Source organism: Phascolarctos cinereus, unplaced genomic scaffold, assembly GCF_003287225.1.
Source record: "Phascolarctos cinereus isolate Bilbo 61053 unplaced genomic scaffold, phaCin_HiC Scaffold_5;HRSCAF=322, whole genome shotgun sequence".
Taxonomy (NCBI): domain Eukaryota; kingdom Metazoa; phylum Chordata; class Mammalia; order Diprotodontia; family Phascolarctidae; genus Phascolarctos; species Phascolarctos cinereus.
The window spans coordinates 212,598,174-212,623,781 of NW_027555958.1; the positions used below are offsets into that span (position 1 = coordinate 212,598,174).

Here is a 25,608-nt window from a genome sequence, read left to right on the forward strand (position 1 = left end):
TGGTTAATAAAGTTGTGATCACATAATCATGAATCTGATGAATTCTTTCCTAGTATTTGTTAATGGTATGACTTTTACATGTACTTGGATCCTTAAGTCGTTCTATGATTTCATTAATGTGGCTACTGTCTCAAGTGGTATGGGTGACAACCTGTCTATACTTTCTTGTCCTGTGCAGGTCTTACATATTCCTACCCCTCAGTCCTATACAAGGCATCCAACCAGTATTCTATGAAACTTTCTTTAGGTTCCTTGTATCATGTATCACTTATACCATGGTACGTGGACTACCCATTTGCAGCCATGTGTCCCTCGTGTTACATTTTATACCACTTCTTATGAATGATTATTGTTGATAATGGACTAGAGCCTATTTATGCACTCTATATTTCTGCCATTGCCACTCAGTTATTAATTTTGGGAGATTATAGTGTTCAATGATTCTCAGCTATGTAATGTCTCTGGAAGAGTATTTACATTTTTAAAAAGGGGTTTTTGTTTCAGGTAGATACTTGGAATTATGAAAAACTGAAGTTTTCCAAGTATAATTCCAAGTATAATTTATTGAGTTCTCATTCTAGAGCATTAACTCTCCATCATGTGCATACATCCATATACACATACACATACACACATACACATTATTTATATATACATATATATATATATATACACACATATATACGCACAAACACACACAGAGTCTCACACACACATTCACATACATGTATATATGTTTGCCAAAGTATTTGGTACCATCATGGAAGATGTTTAGCAGAGAATCCAAATGGAAGAAGGATGGTCCTATTTGCAGATAGCATTAGTAATTAGTAATCTCAGGAACACTGCAGAGCATCATAAATGTGATCCACAACTACATATATGATGCATGTATGTATGTATGTGTGTGTGAGTATTCCTGCTTTATGTTTAAATGAAATTAATAATAATGTAAGAATTAATCATACGATCAACAGTTGGGTTCTGTCCTGAACATCTTCCATGATGTTCCCTTTTGTATGACTTAATTGAAGTTAACAATGAGAAGCAATCATCACAATGAGAAAGCCATAAGAACCTAGAAATTGCCTCAGTTGGCAAGCACTATATCTCCTTGCCAAGGAAAGAGAAATGACAACCAAGGGCAGCACCAATTTAAACTTGTTTTAAAAATCTTATAGAAAGCAAATTTGTAGGAGCTGTCTTTTTTGGCAACTGAAAAATACTGGAAAAAAGCTAGTGTTCATTGTTTGAATAATGGTTGAACAAATTATAAATGCTATTAATGAAATATTATTGTACCTCAAGAAATGATGAATAGAAACAATTTAGTGAAAGATATGATGACTCATACGAAGTAGTATAAAGTAAAGAAGACAGAACCAATAGAACAATAAATACAGCCACTACAATTTTGTAAAGAAGATGAAAATCTTTTCTCTTAGTAGAGAGATGAGTAACTGCAGTACAGATTATTACATGTTGCCACACATTTCTTGTTTGATTTTGCTTAACTTTTTCTTTGTTACAAAGGAAAGATAGTTCAGTGTGGAAGACTGGTGTGTATTTCAGGAAATGGTTGTGATGTTAAACAAAAGGCGTCAAAAGAATCTCACAGAGGAGAGTAGTGGAAGGTCATGAGTGGTATCACTTCATAAAACAATGAGAAATAGTGGGGGGTGCAGTTTATAAAAAGTTTGACAAGAGCCCCAATTAAAACAGCCTATCCCAAGAACTTTTAATATTGAAACTGGAAGGAGAACAATAGGCAGACAAAAAAATGGAAAAGACTTGTCAAAATTTCTATAACAAATTATTTTCCCCACCATGGACATGGAGCTACTGCATTTGGGTTCTAGCATCACAGTCCCTGAAGTGATGTTTGGGGAAATAGAAATGACAGTAAAGTAAACAAAGATGGGAAGAACAGCTGGAGCCTACAAAGCACGCATACCAAGGAGGTTTATGCTTCAGGCTACTTGATTTTGAGGACATAACATCAAGAGATTTATTTTCAAGATATTTGGAAAAGGGAAGCTCATCAAATAGGGGGAAAATCGTGGATATTTCTATGGAAAATTATCAAGAAAACATCACAGAATCAGAATTTGAGAGTTAAAAAGAACCACAGAGGCTATGTAGTTCAATTCATCCAGCAATTTGTAATTTATACCTATTATACCTAGGGCCTGATATGGCCCTTTTGGGCCGAAAAGAACAAGTCTAATCATTCTTCCATATGCCAGCCCTTCCGAGGGCTTGGAGTCAGCTATTATGACCCCACCCAGCCTTTTCTCCAGGCTGAACAGGCCCATTTTCTTTAACTAATCCTGACTAATAGTCAGTATTCAATGCCTTTCTCTCTCCTAGTTGCTCCTCTCTAGAAACTTTCCAGTTTATCCAATATTCTTAAACTGCAGTACTCAGAACAGACCACTGTATTCCAGATGAAGTGTTACGATACTATCACTTCCTTATTCCTGAAAAGCTCTACCCTTAATGCAATCCAACACACCATTCACTATGATGAGAAAATGGTTGGGGTCCCCTAAAATTCCAAGATACTTTTAAAATAATATTTTATTTTCCTCCAACAACATGTAAAAACAATTTTAGCATTCACTTTTTTCCTAAGTTTTGAGGTCCAAATTCTATCTTTCCCTCCCTCCCTTCTTGACGTGGTGAGTAATCTGGTATAGATTATACATGTGCAATCATGTAAAACATTTCTATATTAGTATTTTGTGTAAGAAGACTTGAAAAAAAGAGAAAGAAAGGAAAGGAAGGAAGGAAAGAAAGAAAGAGAAAGAGAGAGAGAGAAAAATACTATGTTCAGTTTGTATTCAGACAACATCAATTCTTTCTGTGGCAGTTGATACCATTTTTCATCATGAATCCTTTGGGATTTTCCTGGATTATTGTATTTGTGAGAATAGCTAAGTCATTCATAGTTCTTCACTAAGATACTTTTTATTTTTTTGGCTAGGGCAATGGGGTTAAATGACTTGCCCAGGGTCACACAACTAGTAAGTGTCAAGTATCTGAGGCTGGATTTGAACTCAGCTCCTCCTGACTCCAGGGCTGGTGCTCTATCCACTGCGCCACCTAGCTGCTCCTACTAAGATAATTTTTAAGAAGAATTGATATCTATACTTTTTGCTTATTATACTTGTGAAGTCGATTTTTGTATCCAAGTACAAGACTGACACTACCCTTATTGAATTTCATCCTTTTAGATTCATCTTGATGCTCTAGTCTGTCAAGATCTTTTTGGATCCTGACCCTGTTGTCCATGGTGTTAGCTATCCTCCCATTCCCTGCTCCTAGCTTTGTGTCATCAGCAAATTTGATGTACATACCATCTATGCCTTTATCCAAGTTATTGACAAAATGGTAAGCAGTACAGAGCCAAGCACATATCCCTGGAAGAAAGAATTCCACTAGAAATGTGCTGGGTTACCACTGAACCATTAAGAATTACTCTTTGAGTCTGGACATCCAAAAAGTTCTGTATCCAGAAAATCATGTTATTGTCCAATCAGTATGTCTCTATCATCTCCACAAGAATATACTTCCTGATATCAGTAAGCCCTGACCCTTGTGGCTATTTGACATATCTCTAGAAGATCATCAAAATTTGTATATGCTATGAGGGCTTCTTTGATGAATGTATAGGAATGGAGAAAGGCAAGCTTCTGCAAATAATATTCTCCCGTAGACTATACCTTTACAGTCACACAATTGATTGAAAGGTACAAAAATACAGGAAGTGACTGAATTTATTGTTTGTTGGTAGAGTAGGATACTGGCTTAAACATTCTCTTCCAGCAAGATGGTCCCCATGCCTATGTTAACATCATGAGGGATTCCTGTAAAGTTGCAGCAACAGAGACAACTTTCTTTATCAATGGAATAACAATATGACATGACATAACTCACTATACAGCATCACAAAGAAACTGAGTAATTTGTAAATAATTCTTTTATTATAACACTGAATTGCTTGGTGCCAAAAAAGATCCATGTTAATATAGTATTTACAAACCTGCAAAAAGCACAGTTGAACTCTCAAATGTACTGATTTGAATTCCACTTCCCCCGTTTACCTTTTCAACCTCTGTTGTTCAATGTTAAACACTGAAATGAAAGTGAAAACTGGGAGAAAACTGAGATGAGTGATTTTATATCTTATTTAGCTGAACTTAATATGATTTCCTTTGTGGAAATTATGTAAATATTTTCTCAGCTTTGAAAGGACCATATGAAGAACTCATATTAGCCATTGTTAATCCCTCATATTAGAGGTTTATTTGGCTTCACTCTTATATATCAGTAGTCAGCTCGGAGTGCAATTTTACATCCTTCACTTGTAAAAAAAAAAGGAACATGTGTATTTCTTGATTCAGAACTTTGGATTCTCCAACAAATAGTAATATCAAATTCTTCTCCAATACAAATTATTTTCCAGTTTTAATTGTTCTTTAAAGTATGAAGTTAGATTTCATTCCTATAATGCCTGCTTCCATTGTGTTTGACACAAAGGGACTGAGATTTCATGTTTGTAGGGACATTCACAATTTGGAATCTTTCTCCTCCTGTACAGATTGGTAATTTGCATGTAACAGAAAATGAAAGAGTAGCAGATGGAAATGTCAATAGTTCATGTCTATTCTGCTTCCAATAAAGGAATTTTCTATTTGTGTGTGGAAAACTAAAATTTAAGTATACTGTACACTCTGATCTGAAATATTACTTCAAATATTTATTTTACTGAATGTTTTATTTGAGAGCCAATTTGAGTTAATGAATAAGACCTCTTGACACATACAAACTCTGTGACCAAGGACCAGGCACTTTTCTCTTATAGGCAAGTCTTTAAGGAATAATTTTACAAAAATGAATTGGTCTGTATCATTGGAGAGAGTTTTTGTACCTGAGTTCCCCTCATTGATGAAATCACAGGTCCAGACACTCCCTCTCCCATAATGAAAACCTTTCAGATGGACAGATAATTCTAAATTTGGCAAAGATTTTAAGTGAATTTTTTGACTGCTGATTGTAGCTTGGACTAATTAAGCCTTGTTTTCGTTAAGTAACAGTTGGCTGTTTAATGCCTTTATTTTTGTCATCTAAAATACTGTGGGTTCAGAATGATTTTGGCAAGGATAAGAATACTCTTGGTATTGTGGCAAAAAAGCAAATAGAAAATCTGTACTAATGAAAAGATTGTGTTTAGCATGCATTGTATACATACCATTTAAATGAACAATTTCATAGGAACCATAGGAGTAAGCAGCTGTGAGGTGGGTATTGTTCTTCCCTGTGAATCACAAGGAAGAGAATCTAAATAGGAATGAAGAAATATGAAATAAAAGAACTAGGGATTTTAATAGTAGTCAACTCCTTTCTAGAGTAATTAAGGTGAGAATTGGGGCCTTTTTCCACCTAAACTTTGTGTCTTCTCCAATACCTAGCACAGGGCTTTACATAGAGTAGGTACTTAATAAATGTTTATTTTGTTGTGTTATTTATATTGTACTGTACTGTGCTCTATTTCAAGAAGTTTCAAAGGCTCAATAAAAAAAGAACACAAATATGCTTAGTGGGTTGTGAAATAAGCCATATGAGAAAAATAATTCAGCCAATTTAGCAAAGGCATAAGTAGGATGAAAGGCATATTTATGGAAATTATGTCAGCATATACATCTGGAGAGATTTTCATTCTGATTTTAGTTGGGAAAAAAAAATGTCCCCAAGCATAGGTTGCTGAGTATAAGTCACACATAAAGGTGGTTAAATGTGGAATGAATAGCCCACAGGATATTGTGGTATCTCCTTTAGAGGATTTAAAAATCATATGAGTTAATTTATTTGGCTAAAATATGTTAGATGAGAGAGGTAGCATGGTGTAATGGATAGAGAACTGACATTGCCATCTTTTCTAGAAGATCTGGATTCAAATTTTGCCTCTAAAACATATGGGCTGTATGACCTGGGGCAAGACACATAGCTTCTCAATGCACTAGACAACTCTCTACCATGGTAGGCTAACGAACAGGTGCCAATCTGCTTTGGTCGAGTGCCCATCATTGTTTCCTACACCACAACTATCATAGGTCCAGACCAAATATCCCTAAGTGTATGTGTACATGTGTATATGTGCACGTATATAATCAATGAGAAATATTTATTGAGCATCCACTGTATGCAGAACACTATACCAGGCAATGCGAAAAATACAAGAAATGGTTTCTATACTTAGGAAATTTATAATTTGGCTTAAGGAGATTTTTGAAAATTCACACAAATGAAACATATAAGAAAACATAGACATGTGTAAAATATATTAAGTCAAAAATGAACATATGTGTACAGCAGGTAACAAAGTAAATGGAATATTCAAATCTGTTGTTTTTAATGACAGAAAAACTTCTGGGAGGAAGTGAATATTGAGCAGAATTTTGAAAGAAGACAGAGGGAAGATACATTTAGTTATAAGGAAATGGAAGGTAGATAGGGGTAGCAACATGTAAGGAAAGGAGAGAAAGTAAATTTGATTAACTGTAGCAGATTAATTGTACCATTTTCAGTCTGTGTTGAGAACTATTGAGAAATTAGGGTGATGAGGTTATTTTTGTTGTTGTTCAGTCATTTCAATTGTGTCTGACTATGACCTATTTGAGGTTTTCTTGGCAAAGATACTGGAGTGGTTGGCCATTTCTTTCTCCAGCTAATTTTACAGATGAGGAACTGAGGCCAGCAGCTTTAAGTGACTTGCCCAGGGTCATGCAGCTAGTCTGAGATCATATTTGAAGTCAGGAAAATAAGTTTTCCTGACTCCAGATCTGGCAGTCTATTCACTGTGCCATGTTATTGACCTGTGAGTTATTTTAGTGGATGATTTTGAAGAGCAAGACAAAAGTATTTGAATTTGCTCTGAGAGGTAGTTTTCAGCCACTTGCAAATTTAGCAAGGAAATAATATGATGAAAGTGACACTTCCATTTTTATCAAAAAGGGGAAGCAAACAAAGGTGGATATCATGGAATTGAAAGCCAAGATAAGAGAGAAGAAAAGTGTACTGCCCACAATAAATTCAAATTAAACAACCTGGACAGAATGCCAGGGTACTGAAAGAACTTGCAAACGTGATTGCTAAACCAATGTTTTAGGTATTTTTGAAATGGTAGAGAATGGAAGAGATGCCACAGAACTGGCAATGAGCAAATATCTGTATTTTTAAAAGGGGGAGGGAGAAGAAATTCTACAGTACATTATTGAGGGAATGATTTTTAAAGCACTTATAGAGTAGTGATCACTAGAAGCTAAGAAAAAAAATGACAGACCAAACCCATTTTTTTTAGGATTACCAGTGTGATACTCCAATACACTAATTTGTCTATAATTTCATCAATTTGAATAATCTCTCTAACAATACAGATTACAATTCCTCCGTTTCTGCCTATCCTATGCATCCATAGCTTCCTGTAAGTTCTCCACTGGGATACATCCAACATGCTAGGGGCCCTCCTTGTGGTAGGAGTATCTGGAGGACATCAATATCTGTCGATAATCCCTCTTTGACTTGGGCTCTGTGTTGGATCTTTTCCATAACAGTGATGAAGAAATCTGGTGAGCATGTTTTTCTGTTTTATGGTCACTTGATATGGATAATTGAATAAAGTTGCCTCTGGTATACCTTTCAAAGAATCTAATATGATTTTGTATGTGAATACATGAAACACACTGTTGGAAGAGGTGCCATTTTGCTCTCTCAAATTAAATTTTTTTTATATAGTTGACAGGTATGGTGCAAACTTGGATTCAGTATACTTTTCCATTGGCTTTATGTTGGTAAAGATGTGTTTGTTCTACTCTCAAATTTTGCTTATGATAGTTTGTCATTCTATTTCCAATAATCTCATTAAGGGTGCTCGATATATATTCAGATTGTTTTCATAAAAATATAGTACAGATTAGAAAATAGACATATTGCTCAGTAGTTACTGATGTCTCATTCATCTTTTTTTTGGGAGGGTGGTGATAAGAATCAAGATCAGGTATACTAGGAATAAACATCAAATCTTACATTTTGGTTAAAAAGCACATGGTTAAAAAGGTAATTAATATAAAAAGAACTAAGGGATTTAGTGGGTCATTAATTAAGTATGAGTTGGCTGTATAAAATGGCAGCCAAAAAAACCCCAACCTAATCATCCTTTGATATATTATGTCCCCGGTGAGAGAGTCATTCCAGTCTTGGTGCTGGACAGCTCCAGCCAGAGGATAGGCATGTGTGCATGTGTGCGTGTGTGTGTGTGTGTGTGTGTGTGTGTACACATGAGTTATATACTGACATGTGTGTAAATGTATACACACATATATACATGTATCTATGTGCATACAAACACATACAAGTTGTAGTATGTCTAGAAGTGATATATTATAGGATACTGAGACATCTCGAAGTCATGCCACACACAGATGATTTGAAGATACTGGGTTGGTTAGCTAAGAGAACAGGCAACTGGGAAGGGAGCATGATAGCAGTCTTCAAATAAGAGATTGTTTGCCACGTGGAAGATGAATTAGAGTTGATCTGTTTTAAATAAAAGTATAGAACTAGGACCAATAGTTTTATGTGACAGGCGGGTCAGTTGTAAGTCAACATAAGGAAAAAGTCATACCACCTCTCATATAAGTTCCTTTAAGATATATGAGTATATGGGGGCAGCTAGGTGGCACAGAGGATAAAACTCCGGCCTTGGGGTTAGGAGGACCTGAATTCAAATCTGGCCTCAGACACTTGACAGTTACTAGTTGTGTCACCTTGGATGAGTCACTTAACCATGATTGTCTCACCAAAAAAAAAAAATCTAAGTATACTTAACTTTAGATTAACCTAGTACATAAAAACTAGATTTTCCCCCCAAAAAATTCAGAGATTACTTCTTTTGCTTTATGGAGAGAATTCACAATAAGATTCCATAAATCAGTAAGATCACCTTGTTTATTTAAAGTATCATTAAATTTGTAAATATTTGACTAATACACACTTTTTTTCAGGAATATATCTATTAGGAAAAGTGATAAAAGTGTAGGCAGTTGTACATAGCTAATCTTATTCCTCATAGGGAAAATACATCAATTCATATTAAGATAGGAATTGCCTCCATATATCCTGTTTCCATTTTCTAGAAATGTTGTTAGCAAATTTTTAGGAACCCTTAACTATCTGAATTCCAGTCAGTCATATTTCTACATCTTTATCTAATTTGAGCAAAGTTGATACAGTATTTTAGATTTTCAGAAAGATCTAATACTTCAGGAAATACCACCATGTACTTGAGTCATAGAGCCAATTCATTCCACTTAATGAAATTGCAAGTTCTTAGAGCTTCTTATAAAGAAGACACATTTAAAGTACAGTATTGTGATTTCTTAGGAAATTCTTTGGGCTTTGTCCAACAGCAAGAATGTGAGCAGAGTATGAGCAATATTCTGTGCACTAGTAAGTTAGGCAGACATAAACATTGAGGCTGAATTCACTCTATGAAGGTCATAGGAGTGAGTCATACACCCGGAACCAGGACTGAATAGTTTTTAATAGTGGTGTTTGAATGCTAGCCTACATTTCTTTCTTGAATAGTTCAAAGTCTTTTGTTGAATAATAGCCAAAACATTTAATGTCTTGACCTAATCTTTATGGGAGGAGAACGTATATCTATGCCCCTACAACTCAAGTGTTAGAAAGAACCATTTGTTTCTTTGATTCTGAGGGGTGTGGAGTGAGTAATCAGAGTCTGGCAAGGTATAGATGGAAATTTTTATTTCTGTTACTATATTGTTGGGAAGTTTTTGTGAAGTATAGAATTTGTCTCCCAAAGGCAAGTTGCTATTATAATTTCAGTCAGTTGTACATTCCTGAATTTTCAAATAGATGAAAAATAAGATAGATCATGCAATGTTTCTATAACAAGCTATTTCATCATTGGTGACAGTGAAACCACTACATTTGGAATCTAACATCTTCTATCCTATTACATGAGAAACTAAATATGGCACTAATGATGATGAAAATGAGAAGAGCAGCCAGCCCAAATCAAATGCACACAGAGGGAAGCCATGTTGGAAGTGACTCAGTCTTGAAAGTCTGGAAACTATCAAGCTTCATTCTCTTTTTGGTGAGGCAGTTGGGGTTAAGGGACTTGCCCAGGGTCACACAGCTACTGTTAAGTGTCTGAGGCCGGATTTCAACTCAGGTCTTCCTGACTCCAGGGCCGGTGCTCTCTCCACTGCACCACTTTGCTGCCCCAATAATAAATCATTTTTTAATATTTTAAACATTTATGTTTTTCTTGCTGGAAAATGGTTCTGCCTTTGACTAGGCAAGTCTCAGACTTAAAAACAAGATCATATCATGTATGACATTAGTTACTGAACAAAATGACAGTGCTCTATAACTAGACAAATCACTTTTCTTCCTATATAGTCTTTATTACTGCTTCTAGTATATTTGGGTATTGTAATGATGATGTCTCCAATATAAAGAAATTTTACTACTCAAAAAATTACTGTGCATCATGAGTTACTTTTTATTTAAATTATTTTACATGAGAAAATTTTAGGTTCAGTTTCATGTGGGCTGAGCTTCTTTGGCCATGACAAAAAGCCATGCAATAATTCTATCATTTCTTTAGATCCTCTACATCAGTACAACAACCTTTTCCTCTTCTTTCGCTGGACTAACCCAGAGTAAATATTGGAGCAATAAAACTGGTAATTTCCTTATTAAATATTTGCTGCAAATACTTGTGTTTTGGGTTTCTTTAAATCTGGCAGCTACTGTTTTGGGAAGTTATTTCTGTTTTTTACTGAACTGACCACAAGAGGCTTACTATACCTTTTGTAATGGTCTCTTAGTCCAAATTGAAATACAAAAAAGAACCCCCTATAATCCTTTAGCTGTAATATATATGTGAATATATATGTATATATATGTATACACACATATATATGTATATATATATATATATATATATATATATATATATATATATAATTTAATGCCTTCCAAAATAGTAAACATGTTTGATTTTTTTTTTCCAGTAAAATAACACCTTTAGGGAACTTCTATGTAAATGATATTCTGAATAAAATTGATATAAGGAAATGAAAAAGTCCAGTTTTAATACTTAAAAGTGGTAGTTGTGAATTTTTTTTTAATTAAATTACCACAAAGACAATAAATATCCCATTGAGAAGCTCTGGTCAGCTGAAGTCAGCAAGCAGGTACTGAGGGACCTGTGAGGGATGAGAGAAAGGAAAGAAAGAGAATATAGTCCAAAGAAAAATGAGTGGGACATATTTGCAAACTAATTTGAATTTCTCCATAATTTCATATTATTTTTGATCCTGAATAGCTTCTCTTAAAATATAGGGTCCATAACAAAGGATTAAAAATTAAAGTTGTTGTTGTTCAGTTGTTTCAGTCATGTCTAACTCTTTGTGACCCCCACTTGAGGTTTTCTTGGCAACGAAACTGGAGTGGTTTGCCATTTCCTTCTCCAGGTCATAAGAACTGAGGCAAACAGGATTAAATGATTTGCCCAGGGTTACGGAACTAGTAAATGTATGAGGTTAGATCTGAGCTCATGAGGATGAGTCTTCCTGACTCTAGGCCTAACACACTATCCACTGCACCTACAAAGTGAATTCAGCCTTGATCATTTAAAATGAGCATAAATAACTTAATACAATTTCTTTTAACTATAAATCAAAACTATCATGATTAAGAAGATGAGCTAATCATGTGGCAAGAGAGACAGAGTATCAGCCTAAATGGGTGTTTAGTATACACAAAATATCACAGTGTGCTACCTGTAGAGAATTAATAGGAGACATGGAGAAGAATCACACTTAGAAGAGAAGTTGTAGATAGGTTTCTGTTGAATAACTGGAGGGAGCATCCACATTGGTAAGATCACAGATAACATCAGTTATATTGGAATGTAAAAGCTCTCTTCATGTGAGATCCTTGTTCAGTGATGAGAACTGAAATATTAATCAAATCATGATCATTCCGTTTTGGTAGCATTGTTTATTTCAACGTTTTTATCAAATTCCCAGCAAGTATCAAATGATACAAAAGGCTCTAATTTAAATTAATGTTACATGACTTAAAGGAGACAGGTTTGGTTTTTTTGTTGTTGTGACTTAAGTTCATGGATCATACATGTAGAGCTGGAATGGACCTTAGAGACCGCCTAGTTTAACCTCTCATTTTACAGATGAGGAAGTTGAGGTCCAGGGAAGTTAAAATGACTTGTTTGGAGTTACACGGAGCATTGTCTCTTTCCCTGTGTCACACTGCCCTTTGAGTAAATTTTACAATCCCTGCCTAGGTGGTTAATACCATACCATCTACTATATATGGTTAATACCCAATAGCATAACACTATTCTGTTATTGTGCTGCAAAGATTAGAATTTTGAAATCATCCCACTGTCATTTAAATGTTTCAACAAAACAAAGCAATTTTAATATCATTAGTGAATTGTATCATTAAATTAAAAACAACCCAAACTAATTGCAGACATGAGTATTTCTGTTGTTATAAAACATAATGTGACATTTCATCTTTCCCAAGTTTCATGAATTTATTTCCTTTATATAACAAGTGTCCAGATAAAAGGGGTGAGTTCTTTCTCCTCAATTTCTGTTTTGTTGTAATCACAGTTATTATTCAAAAAGAGGTTAAAGTAGGACGTAAAAGAAACTGCAGGTTGAAAGTAAGGTCAGTTCCTAATCACACAAATGCTGCTCTTCCACAATAAACATTCTCTTCATCAAACTCAAACTGAAGCTAAAGAGATAGAGAGAGAGAAAAAGTTCTTGTAAATTTGTTGTTGTTGTTGTTTTGTTTTGGCAATTGGAGTTAAGTGACTTGCTCAGGGTCACACAGCTAGTAAGTGTCAAGTGTCTGCTTCTGGATTTAAACTCAGGTCCTCCTGACACCAGGGCCGGAGCTCTACCTACTGTGCCACCTAGCTGCTCCCTCAGAAAATTTTCAGTTGCTTAAACACAACCACACAAATTGACAATGAAGTTGTGATTTATTTGGAAAACTTTTTTTCTGTAAGTAGTGATTTATTATTTGGATAAACAAGCCATTAACTTTCAAATAATATTTTGACTAATATGAAATTGACAACATTGTGATAAATATGTAAACACAGTGGGTTTACAAGAAAATGATATGAATTAGGCTTTTATTAAAAGAATAAAAGCTGGAAGAATATAGTTACTTGATATTGTTAAAATTATTTTTGGCATCTGCCCATTTCCCAGTAAATCTCCCTTTTCTACCCAAAGAACCATCATTTACCAAAAAAAAAAGATAAAAAAATCAGTTTTGTGAAACTACCAATACATGAATCAACTCAGATAGCATATACCATGTTCCATATCTATAGTTTGCCCCTTTCTTGCAAAGAAAGGAAGGAGGTGCATTTTTTAGTTCTTTCAGGATTCAGGGTGGTCGTTATAAATAAAGTGTTCAGTTTTGTTCTTTTTATTCTTTCTAATTCCATTATTGTTATCATTCTATATCTTGTTTTCCTGGTTCTGATTACCTCATTTTACATCAATTCACACTAATCTTCCATGCTTCCCTATAGTCTTCATATCCATCATTGAGCATTAAAATTTTATCCCATTGGTGCACTGAAATGTAGCCGTTCTCCAATCGGTGGGCGTGTTCCCAGTTTTTTGCAACTACAAAAAATGATGTTATGAGTATTTTGGTGTATGTTAGACCTTTCTATCTTTGATATGTTGAACTTATGCCCAGCAATGGGTCAAAGGTTGTGGACACTTTAGTCACTTTCGTACATAATTCCAAATTTCCAGCCAGTCAACAAGCACTTAATAAGCATCTACTGTGTGGTGGGCACTGTGCTTCAGTGGGCACTGAAGAAAGGGCAAGACAAAAGATAGTCATTTACTCTCAAGAAGCTTATGGTCTAATGAGGGAGACAACATAAAAACCATGTATATATATATAAGATATGTGGAGAATATAATGGAAATAACCAACAGAGGGAAGGCACTAGAATTAAACAGGATGTAGAAAAGGCCTCACATAGAAGGACAGCTTTTGGCTGGGACTTGGAGGAAGCCAGAGAAACTAGGAGGCAGATATGAGAAGGGAGAGAATTCTAGACATGAGGAACAGCCAATGAAAATGCCTGGAGTCTGGAAATGGAGAATCAGTGGAGAGGCTGATTGATAACTCTACCGATAGTCTATTTGCCTGCTTGTATTTCCATAACTCATCTTTTGTCCTCTTTACCAATTGTCTGAGTGTATGAAATTACATAATCATTTACTGCTTCCATGGTCATAATGTTGTTACTGTTTTAATTAAAATTTTAATAGACAACCTTTGTGGTGGAGTTAGATATCTCTATCTTTAATGCACATTGAATTAGTATGATTTTTATACTTCATATTCCTCTACAAAATGGTTTACATGAGATGTTAAGTTGATTCATATTTCTTAGTTTTATAGTTTATGGTGGCTATTGGGTATAAAATTAGCACTTGGTTTCTAGAAAGGGTGATGAAGATACTGAGATAATAATCCTTCTGGATCTACAGAACTCTTCCTTATAAGAGAATGTTTATTTTAACCTATTGCATTGAAGTTTCCTTTTTTGTTTTCAGGAGAATTTAACAAATACATCATGCTTGTCATTTTATAATTAGATCCCCTTGATGTCTCCCTTTTTATTGATATGTCTTGTAAAGTTATTTTTGAATTTTTAGTGTTAATAATTTCTTATGGTGCAGTAATATTTACTTCTACTATTTTAAAATATCTGATAGTAAGAGAAAATGTTTTGCTACTCTCACCTCTCATGATAAATTTTATTGCCCAAGTCATATTTTTCAGTACTAGCTTAAGTTGTATTATTCTCTGATTTTTTAATGGATGTAAGTCATGAACTGTTCACTTTGATTAACTCCTTGGGATGTCTTTTATACCCTTTATGTTTATCACAGAACCTAGCATGGAAGTGTGATTTTGTTTTCTTTTTGGTTCATACCTATGCTATTATGTATGAGGGGAACTATTGTGGTAAGTTTCTCCACCAATGTAACTTGTCCTTAGATTATTTCTTTATTTTTTTATTATTCTAAAATTTGAAAAACATCAACACACATGAGCATTTCCATTTACACAGAAACACAGAAAGAGGATTGACATGGATGCATGAATCTCTAGTTTGCTTTTATAATAAATTCAGTACAATTGTAAAACTGTTGTTCTTCACCTCTGAGGTAGTGGGTAGACTGCTTCATTATTTATTCTATGAAGTCATGCTAGGACACTAATTGGTCTGAATTTTTGTCTTTCAAAATAATGTTTTTTACAGCATTGTATTTATTATGTAAATTTGTTGCCTGATTCTACTCAATTCACTTTTGATGAATTCTCATAAGCCTTCACATGTTTATCTGTATTCATTCCTTTCATCATTTTTACAGCACAATAATCTTCCAATGTATTCATATATCACAATTTTTAGCCATTCTCCTAATCTTATTTTCTATCCTCTTTACCTTCTAGTATGTCACATAGGATTTTCTTAATAAATGCTTGTGGAATGAGTTTATAACATTAAGCTTTATAATTATATGTAGAAAGTTGCCTAGGACACTTAAAGGTTAATTAACTTGCCATTCATCAAGCAGCTAGGATGTGTCAGAGAGAGGATTTGAACTCATGTCTTCCTTAGTCCTAGGACATCCCTCTAACCACTATACCAAACTACATCTCTCTGTGGTAATATAGTATTAAATAAATGTTTACTGAAGTGAATTAATTTTTCATACAACTCCCAGTTCCAGAAGTGACTCATTCTATAAGTCCTTATACTTTATACTGTTTTTATATGAAGAACATCAGGCTTTATTATCATACTTATGAAGTTAAGTTATAGAAATCAAATTAATAGTGAGTAAATAGTGTATTAGAAGGCAAGATATCTTTAGTGATGTCACCAGTTCTAGGATTGATTAGTTTATTTTCCATGATTTCATCATTTTGAGATGACATGATGCTTGATGTATATTTAGTCCTTGTGTCTTGACTTATAAATTTAAAATAATTAAACTTTAGAAAGACACATTTTATAAATTATAAAGTACATTTTTTGGATATATCTAGTTTAAAAATTCAGAAATACAAAATGTTATTAATCACTTCAACAGCAGAGCATATCAGCACAGAAGAAAAATATGTTCACAGAATAGAAACATTATAGTCATTGTTTGTACTGTATTTGTACCATTATGTGTATCTCTAGAATCACTGGTCAATTATGCCCTATCATTTTCTGCATCAGTTAGTGTGTGATGTTTGACCTTGTGTTCCATAGGCTGCCATTTATCGACAAGACTGTAAGTTACAGGTCTTGAAAATTTTTACATCATAGAAAGTGACATTTGAAGCCATCTAGCCAATTCCTTCATTTTAGACATGAGGAAACTGAGGCCCAGAAAAGTTGTCAGTTGTGTAAGGTTGCACATATAGTAATTGGCAGAGTAGGGATTAGAATTCAGGTTTTTAAATCAGTCTGGTGCTTTTTCCATACTCAGTCATATTGATACCCTTTGAAATAGGTAATTCATATCAATTTTTTTTTGCTTACAAGATAGATGAACTGTGTTCTCTGTGTTTGTATTGCCAATAGCCTCTGAGTTTGTGGGAAAAGATTACTATATTTTGTGAACATGGTTGAATGGGCAATTTAAGTCAGTTTGGAGGAAATACTTTAGTTTGACATTGTATGATTAATTTCAGATATGTTCTGTAGAAGAGAAGGCCATATCAGCTTATTAAGTTTGTACCTTGAGCATGATGACATGAATTAGATACCCTCTACATGAATGAACTTCCACTGTTTGTTATAAACAGTGTTTGAAATATACAGTAATGAAATACATACTTCTGGTATTTTAGTTTGTTCTGAGATGATCTGTAAATTCTTCCAACTGGAATTTCATTTTCTATGTTTGTATGTTCTGGGCAATTCTCTTATTTCCTTCATTATACTATTAGGTTTTTTGTTACTTTTTTGTTTGTTTGTTTGTTTTTGTCATGTTGTGTTCTTTTGGAAGACCTATGATCCTTAGGTTATCTCTGCCCTCTGTCTTCAAGATTGTATGTTTTGCTTACATAGTGAGGAGGTTTTCTTTTAATGTTATTGTTTATTATTTCTTTTCTTCTAGGTTGCCCTTTACTTGTGTATTTACATTCCTGATCTATTGCTCTTTCTTTGGTTCCTTTGTGGAGCTTGCCACTGCAGATTTAAATTTTTCTTTCTGCCAATTATTATTATTATTATTTGTGCAGGGCATAAATTCTGCTCTCATGATTCTCATTTCTCTTTTAAACCATTCAGAAACATTGTTGTAGTTCCATGTTCTCTTCAACTTCCACAGGTTCCTCTGTCTCATCAAGTGTTGGATCATTTTCTTTCATTTTGCAGTATTTATTCATAGAAGCCTGAACTCATTAACTAGATTTTGAGGCCATTTGTTGTTTTATCTGTTTATGTTAAAGGTATTTGAGTTTTCTTCTTGAACTCTTTGGTACTTTCCCTCTGCCTCTTCTCATTTTCTTTATCACTTATTTTGTGACTCCTTCCCCTCTGATTGTGGTTTCCTTGGGGGCTGAATCTCAAAGTGTCTTAGCCTCCTGGCATTCTGGGCAATTCATGGTTCAGTAGCCTAAATATCTGCCCCAAATGACTTTTGGGTGGTCAGAAATGGCCCAAGCTGTATGCTGCGCTCTTTCTTCAGATTTGGTAGAGTGCTGCACAGCCTCTCACATGCACGATGTCTTCTACTGGTCTGTCCCACTTCCTGTGCTCCTCAGTTCTCTGGCCCAGAATCAGAAGTTCAGAGTTTTGCAGCCCTGTTTGCTGGGGCACTGGCAGTTTAGAACTTTGTATCGTTGCTTCTCTCAGGTTGTAGCGCACAGTAGAATTTTTGCTTCAGAAGGGCTGTGGCCAATCTGGCTTTTGTGGCCTGAATAAACCTCTGTACCTTGGAGCTGGGGTTTCTACAGTGCTGGAAAAAGGAAAAGGGAATGGAGTGTAGGTATGAATTTTGTTGTAAGCTTGTGCTGGGTCCTTGGGTCTGCTAGTGCAGCCTTTCTGGTAGTGTAGCAGGTGGGGAAGGGGGTACCAAATGAGCTCTGAATCAGTAAGCTGTAATTCATGTTTTGTTTGTTTGTTTGTTTTTAACCTTCTTTTGGATTCTGGTGTCCTAAAACATGAAGACTGCTGAAGTTGCTTTACCTTTGATCCATAATTTCGATTTTAGAAAGGTTTGAGAAGTCACATGGGTCAGAGAAAATGTCTAGTCCTTTATCTTGTTGTTCACATGACCCAGAAATCTTATTCTGAATAAGGAACTGAGATGATGTTGCTTACATTTCTTTTTCACTTAACTTGTATTTTAATGACTAGTGAATTAGGCTACTGACAAATAGTTGCTGGACTCCAAGTGGTGTTAATTTTTTGTAATATCCTTTCTTGCAAAATTGAATTTTCCTAAATAGTAGCCTTTTATTTTGAGAATCATAATGTGGGGTAGGAATATTATTATTTATATTATATTTATGAAGCTGCCCCACCACAGTACTATATTGCCTAGAAAAGGTGATGTATTTTTAAATGTTTGCTTTTTTTAGGGAATTCCTGGATTTCCTGGAAGCCAGGGATTAATGGGACAAAAGGTGAGTATTGATTAGTTTTGAAAGAGTTTGTCTGTCTACTTAAATAACGAGTAATATATTTCTTGATATTTATTTATTTGATAAACATATACATATATACACACATACATATGTATTTTGTGATATTAAATAACTGCTGTATCAAATATTTTTGTCAACATAACTGATGATTTTTTAATTTAACTTCAGATACTTCTAGGTAATACCTTAATACAATTCTTTGCCTATTTGTGTTTTCTTAAAGATCCTTACTTCCCTAGTGAATGGTTTCCCACTTCTGACTTCTTTCTGTCCCTTTCTTCTCTAGAGTATTTTTAGCACTTCATCCTTCTTTAGTAAAAAAAAAAAGGGGGGGGAGAATGTTAATTCACTCTATTTTCCCTTATCTACATTTCATACAGTGAGAAACTAAAAGGAATGAATCAATGAATGAAAAAACATTTATTAAGCACTTAACTTTGTGCCAAGCATGCTGCAAAATGTTGAGGCTATAGATAAAAAAGAAAAGACAGTGCCATGTCTTCAATTGGCTTATATTCTAATTGGGAGAAGCAGTACATGAAAGGGAGTGTTGGTCAGGGATAGATATTTTGGTATGAACAAATATAGGCAGAATGAGTGCAGCCATAAAGGAATTAAGAAACAATGAAAAATTTGATTAAGTCTCTGTTCCAAAATTGGGGGATGGGCATGGGGAGAGAAAAGGTAAGGGGTAGGAGCAGCAGGAAGAGGATTGATGTAGCTGTGGAGGGGATGGCCACATAGTATGGGGTAAGTCAAATATGACTACTTTATCTTTACTGAAATAAACTTGGAAAGAGAATCACCAATCAGGGCAACTTGAGCCCCACCACAGAAATTCTTCCAGGATGGAAGTAAATGGAAGCTATCTAGGTCCAACTGGCATTTTATAATTTCTCCCCTCTCCTTTTCATGGGTAGATGGATTTGAAAATACTGGGAAAGATATCCTCCAAAGGGAAAAATTAAGAATCATTTTCTTTGAAGTTTTTAATTTGATCTATATTTAATTTTAGGGAGAAATTGGGCCTCCTGGACCACAAGGAAAGAAAGGAGCACCTGGGTTAAATGTATGTTGCTACAATTGTTTTAAATAATTACTATGCTACATTGTGTAACAATGGAGGATATAGGTAATTTAGGATGAAAACAAATTATTGAGCTACCTGTTTAAAATATCTAATGTCACAGGAAAGCATTTTGTTATATAGAGAGACAAAATAAAGCCAGTTTATGACATATTTGACACAGAACTGACAGTTTATGATATATTTGACACAGAACTGACAGTTTATGACATATTTGATGTGGAACTGACAGTTTATGATATATTTGACACAGAACTGAAGTAGAAACAAAACTGACTTGGAAACTTAGAAAGTATGACTTCTCTGTTTTCCTCACTACACCACCCCCGACCTCCACCTCGTTGTTAAATCTGTCCCCTTATTGATATAGTAAGAAGACCTAGAATGAACGCTGTCCTTTTGAGATCTGTGATATACTAGACCTTTCTTGATATCATGGAGACATACAGGGTGTCCCACAAGTCTTTGTGCAGTTTTAAGCTATGAAGCTAAAAACTGCACTAATACTTCTGGGACATCCTGTATAAACAGATTAAGGTTTTAGAGCTGGAAGGTCACTTAGAAAGCATTCAGTGTATTTTTTTAACCAAGCAAACCAAGGCCCAGAAGGATGTAGTGACATCCAAGTCATGTGGTTATTAAGTACACAGCCAAGTTTTGAACCAAGACTGTCTGACTTGAAATCCCATGGCATATCCTCTATATCACAAAGTAGATGAAAGTATAAGAAAGAAGTAAAAGAGAAAAAAAGTACAACAAAATGACAGCTTGGAATCCCAGAATTTGAAGTAGGACTTCCAAAAAATGACCAATCCTGAAAACGACTTTTTGAACCACTAACTAGCAGATGAGCTATGCTGGGTTGGTATGTTTGCCAGTGCCTTCTGAGGCTTGACTAAAGAGTTAGTTCACTGGTGAGAAGTATATTCTAACATCATGCAATCTGCTTGCATGTGAATTAGGAGATTGTCTGCCAATGAGTAGACACAATTACAGAATTTCAGTGATTCCCAGCCCTGGTTTTGACATTCCAGTGTAACATTCTAATTATCCCAAAGGACAAAATTAATTTTAATTAACTTCAATTTAAAAAATATAAACATACCCACCCACTATATGGTATTGTTACATGACAGGGGGAGGAATGTTGGGAGAGAGAAAGGGACAGGGAACAAACAGAAGTTCCCAGAAGGCTTTGTTAGGACCAACTATTATGCCTGTTTCCAGAAAGACTTAATAAAGGGCCACGGTCGGGAAGCAGGTATGATGAAAGGCTCACTATAATGAGAATTAGAAGCCCTGCCCTTCTAATCTCAGCTTCATCACTGGCCAACATAGGCCTTGAGCTGCTTCTCCTTTCAAACGTTACAAATCAACAATTTATAAAATGAGGGGATTGAATAAGTCTATCTCCAAAGTCCCTTGAGGCTTAAATGATCCATGCTTGTGCTTGGTTTTGGCAATGAAAAACTAGGTCAAGCACTTAATCTTTTCAGCCCAATCTGTATAGGCAAATTATAAACAGGAATTATCTGAATTCAATCAATCAATAAAAATTTATTAAGTGCCTACTACATGCTACATGTGCTAATCACTGGAATCAGTGTTCAGCAGTGATGGTGAAGACTTCAAGACCAGCTTCTCCTGGTTTGCCAATGAAGAAGACTGAGTTTAGGCTAGACCTTCCAATACCATGCTTAAGTTTTTCGAAAATTTTTTTTGGAAGTACCAAGGATGGAAAGCATAAATTCATTGCAATGTTCAAATTAATGAAAATCATATGGGGCATATGACTCTATAAAGATTCCTAAACTTGTTGCTAAAAATGTTTGTTGATAAATTCTTTTATCTGCAATTTAGTATCTCATTAAAGCTGATCAGTTTTGTATTTTGTAATTTATGACTTTAATTAATTTCATGAGCCTTAAAAAAGTGTGTTCAGATATTCTACTTATTGGAAAATGTGAAGTTTTTGGTGGATTTCATGTATGAGTAGATATTTACATTTTTCTCCAAAAATGTCAACCCCATTTTTGAGTGTGTGTGTGTATGTGTGTGTGTGTGTGTGTGTGTGTATTGTAAGAAGAATACTTTTTTTTAAGATGGATTATTTCTCACTGAGTTCTTCTGTAAAATGATAAGAAAGAAACCTGATTATATGTCTCATTGGCCAAATTAGTAATGAAAAAGAAAAATATGGAAGGCAGAGTAATATAGTGGATAGTAGGCCATCCTTGGGACCAAGAAAAACTGGGTTCAAGTCTACTTCTTACTGACATTGGCTATGTGACCACTTAACCTCCCATGCCCTAGGCATCTCCTTAAGACTCTAAATTACTGAGAAGGGGCTGCAAACCTTCTATAACCAAGGTAGTTTACTCTTCTAGGAATTCTCTAAATCAGTGAAATCATAGATCTAGTCCTTCTACTAAATATTAAACCTTGACTATCTTTTTCAGTGATTCCTAAAATTTTACCTTTATGAAATCAAGTAGTAGAATTTTATGTTCTACTATTATTCTAACAGCCTAAGGGGTACCTCAACACACTTAACTGTGGTGGATTGTGTTATTGTGACAAAGAAATTATTCATATCATTATTTTAATTGATAGCTTTCTTATTTTAAATGGCATGATCAATACAAAGGATGTCTACTATATAGCTTGAAATAGATTATGTTTTTCTTCCTGGCATAATGTTTTACTTGGAGGAAATCAGGGGAATTTCTCCTGGTGAAACAACCTTATTCATGTTACTGAGAAGAGGAAGAGGGAAGCATATGTAAACAACCTTTTCTTTACAATCTTCTTCATGTCAAGTAATTGGTATCGTTAGTGAACTATTTTATCAGAGAGTGGAATTGGTCAGTGATCTGCTTTTCAGCAGCTAAAATGAGATATTTAATCATTCTTTTACCCTTTGTTGGAAGTTACTTTTGGGTGATAGGAAAGGCATGAAGTTACTCCAAGTGTTTTAATTGAAATCTTTCATTTTATCAAGTTTGAAACATTAAAAGTTGCTTTCTGGAGATGTCATTTTTAAAAATTACAGGGTTTAGTGGGACATGATGGATCTCCTGGTCAGCCTGGAACACCTGGATTGAAGGTAAGCTAAAAATTTAATTAGTAACAATGGAATCCTATGTAACCAGGCTCAATATTTTAATTGTCTCTTTATGATCTAAGCCATCTTGGATATTTGTAATTTCCATAGGTAATGTAAAGAGGTTTTCTCTTCTTCTGTTTCCTGTCCTGTCCTTTCCTCTCTTTTTCCTCTCCTCTCCTCTCCCCCCTTTTTTTCCCTCATGAACAATCATTTATTAAGAGTTCGCTATGTGCCAGGAGCTATGCCAAGCACTGTAGATACAAAGAAAAAGCAAAAACAGTCAGGAATACCATTGTAGCTGCCTTCCTTATTTACTCAAGCTGACCATAGGATCTAGCCAAGTAAGATTACTTGCCAATATGATTGGGAGTACAGTTGCACATATAGATTGAAATTGAGGAAACTATCTTTAATCATCATTGTTCAGTCATTTCAGCCATGTACAACTCTTTGTGACCCCATTTGGCTTTTTCTTGGTGAAGGCAGTGGAATGGTTTGCCATTTCCTTCTCCAACTCTTTTACAGATAAGGAATTGTAGCAGAGTTAAGTGACTTGCCCAAGGTTACACACCTAGTAAATGTCTGAGGCTGGAGTTGAACTCAAATCTTCCTGATTGCAACCTGGGCACTCTATCCAGTGCACCATAATCATTTGATAAGTACATTTTGAAACTAACTGCCTAAGGAAAGTGATGGACATTCTTTGTTTGGAATTGTTCAAATGTATATCTTAATTCATCAGTCCTGAATCTACTCATGAGAAAAATGAACCATTGCTGACTTTCAGAGATGAATTAGTTCTTACAATCCCCTTGAGTCCTATGAATTTTTAGGAGACATGCTCCCCAGCCCTGGAGCTTTCCTGGATTCAGTGGCTCTGATTGTCTGGCACACATTACTGATGCAGTATCTGTAATATATCAGTGTGGTCTGAAAAGTCAGTGAAAGAAGTAACATGCTTTTCCAGAAAAGCAGACCAGTTTATTTTTTATTCTTTTCTAGAATTAGTACAACATTTTATGTGCTTTGAAAAATGCATTTGGTTATAATACCCAATTGTACCCATTTTTCACATGGCCTGAATACTTTTTTATGGGTTGACCCTACTTAACAGCTTGAAAATCTATATCTTGACAACTGAATCAGATTTTAAATGTTCCATTTAAGAGAACTCTACAGTGAATTACAAATGTAAGTTAAGAACCCTTTTGTGAAATGAAAGTTAATTTCATTAATTCATTAATTTCATTTATAAATTTTGATTTTTGAATGTATTTTCTTTAAATGAGGCACAAATCACAATTGCCCATCCCTTTATGACAGAATATTTAGTAATGACTTTTGTATGTTGTTTCCTACTTAACATAAATATATTTGGCACCTGCCATACATAAAAATAAGATGGGAAGAAATAAATAATTGGACCTATTCTGTCATATCTCTTGAATGAAGAAAAAGAATGAGATCTAATTAGAATAGGCAACCAGTAAATCAACGCTTTTCTTTAGGCATAATAAACAAATCTTTATTATTTTTACTAGCATAGAAATGATTTGCATAGTATGAACAATGAATGCATTGCTAATTTGGGAAGAAGAGGTAAAGCCTAGACCAGGGGTGGGGAATCTGTGGCCTGGAGGCCACATGTGACCCTCTAGGTCCTCAAATGTGGTCCTTTGATTGAATCCTAACAAATTTGTTCTGTGAAGTTTGGATTCAGTCTGCAGGCCACACTTGAGGACCTAGAAGGCCACATGTCTAGGCAGAGAGAGATGAGAAAAGAGTCCATGACAGAGCTTTGGAAAGTACTTATGTCTGGATGAATTCTCAACAGAAGTGACTGAGAAGGAGGAGTTATACAGGAAGGATCAGTGTTCAAAAGGTGATGAAACATACATCTCACCATTTGAGACCGATGTGATGGATTAAAGATGCAGAAGGACATGTATTTTCAGACATTGTCAATGTGTGACTTTGCTTTGCTGGACTAAAAGTATATGGTAAAAGGGAGGGCTTCTCTTTTGTGTGTGAGGAGAGGTTGGGTAATAGTGGGTAGTAATAGAAACAAAATAGAAACAAAAACAATAAAACATTTTTAAATGCACAGAATACAACGGAAAGAAGGTATGGAAGTTAAAGCAAAAACTTGGGAGAATTGTTAGTAGTTAAATTCTGTGTGGGTATATCCATATATTTAACACATGTGTATGAATTCTTATCTACCAGAGATCAAATCAGGTAGCCCAAAACACTCTATAACAGTTGTAGTGCAAAAAGCCTGGTGTGATATTGTTGTCATCTAATATGATAGTTTGTTTTGTTCCCTCTAAGTATATAATTATCCTATTGCATCTCTAGATTATGCCCCCTAGGTCATTTACCTGTCATAAAGGGTCCCAGTAACTTATAAATTAGAATGGACTAGAGGTTATCTTATTACAAATTATCTTCTGGAAGTGTTGCAACAAATACATTTTTATTTGAAGAGGCAATATGGCGTAATGGAAAAAAGAGCTGGGTTCAAGTTTTACCCTAGATACATACTAGACATGTGACTGTGGATAAGTAATTTTACCTCTCTGTG

General features: G+C 34.8%; 1 protein-coding gene across 1 annotated transcript in view; it reads left to right on the forward strand.

Annotated features, from left to right (window-relative positions):
• COL21A1 (collagen type XXI alpha 1 chain) overlaps positions 1-25,608 on the forward strand; it is a 235,160-nt gene that overhangs the window by 184,855 nt on the left and 24,697 nt on the right. Inside the window, exons 18-20 of the mRNA XM_078155308.1 lie at positions 18,766-18,810; positions 19,847-19,900; positions 22,971-23,024. Of these exons, the coding sequence (XP_078011434.1) occupies positions 18,766-18,810; positions 19,847-19,900; positions 22,971-23,024 (153 nt within the window). The remainder of the gene's footprint in view (positions 1-18,765; positions 18,811-19,846; positions 19,901-22,970; positions 23,025-25,608) is intronic.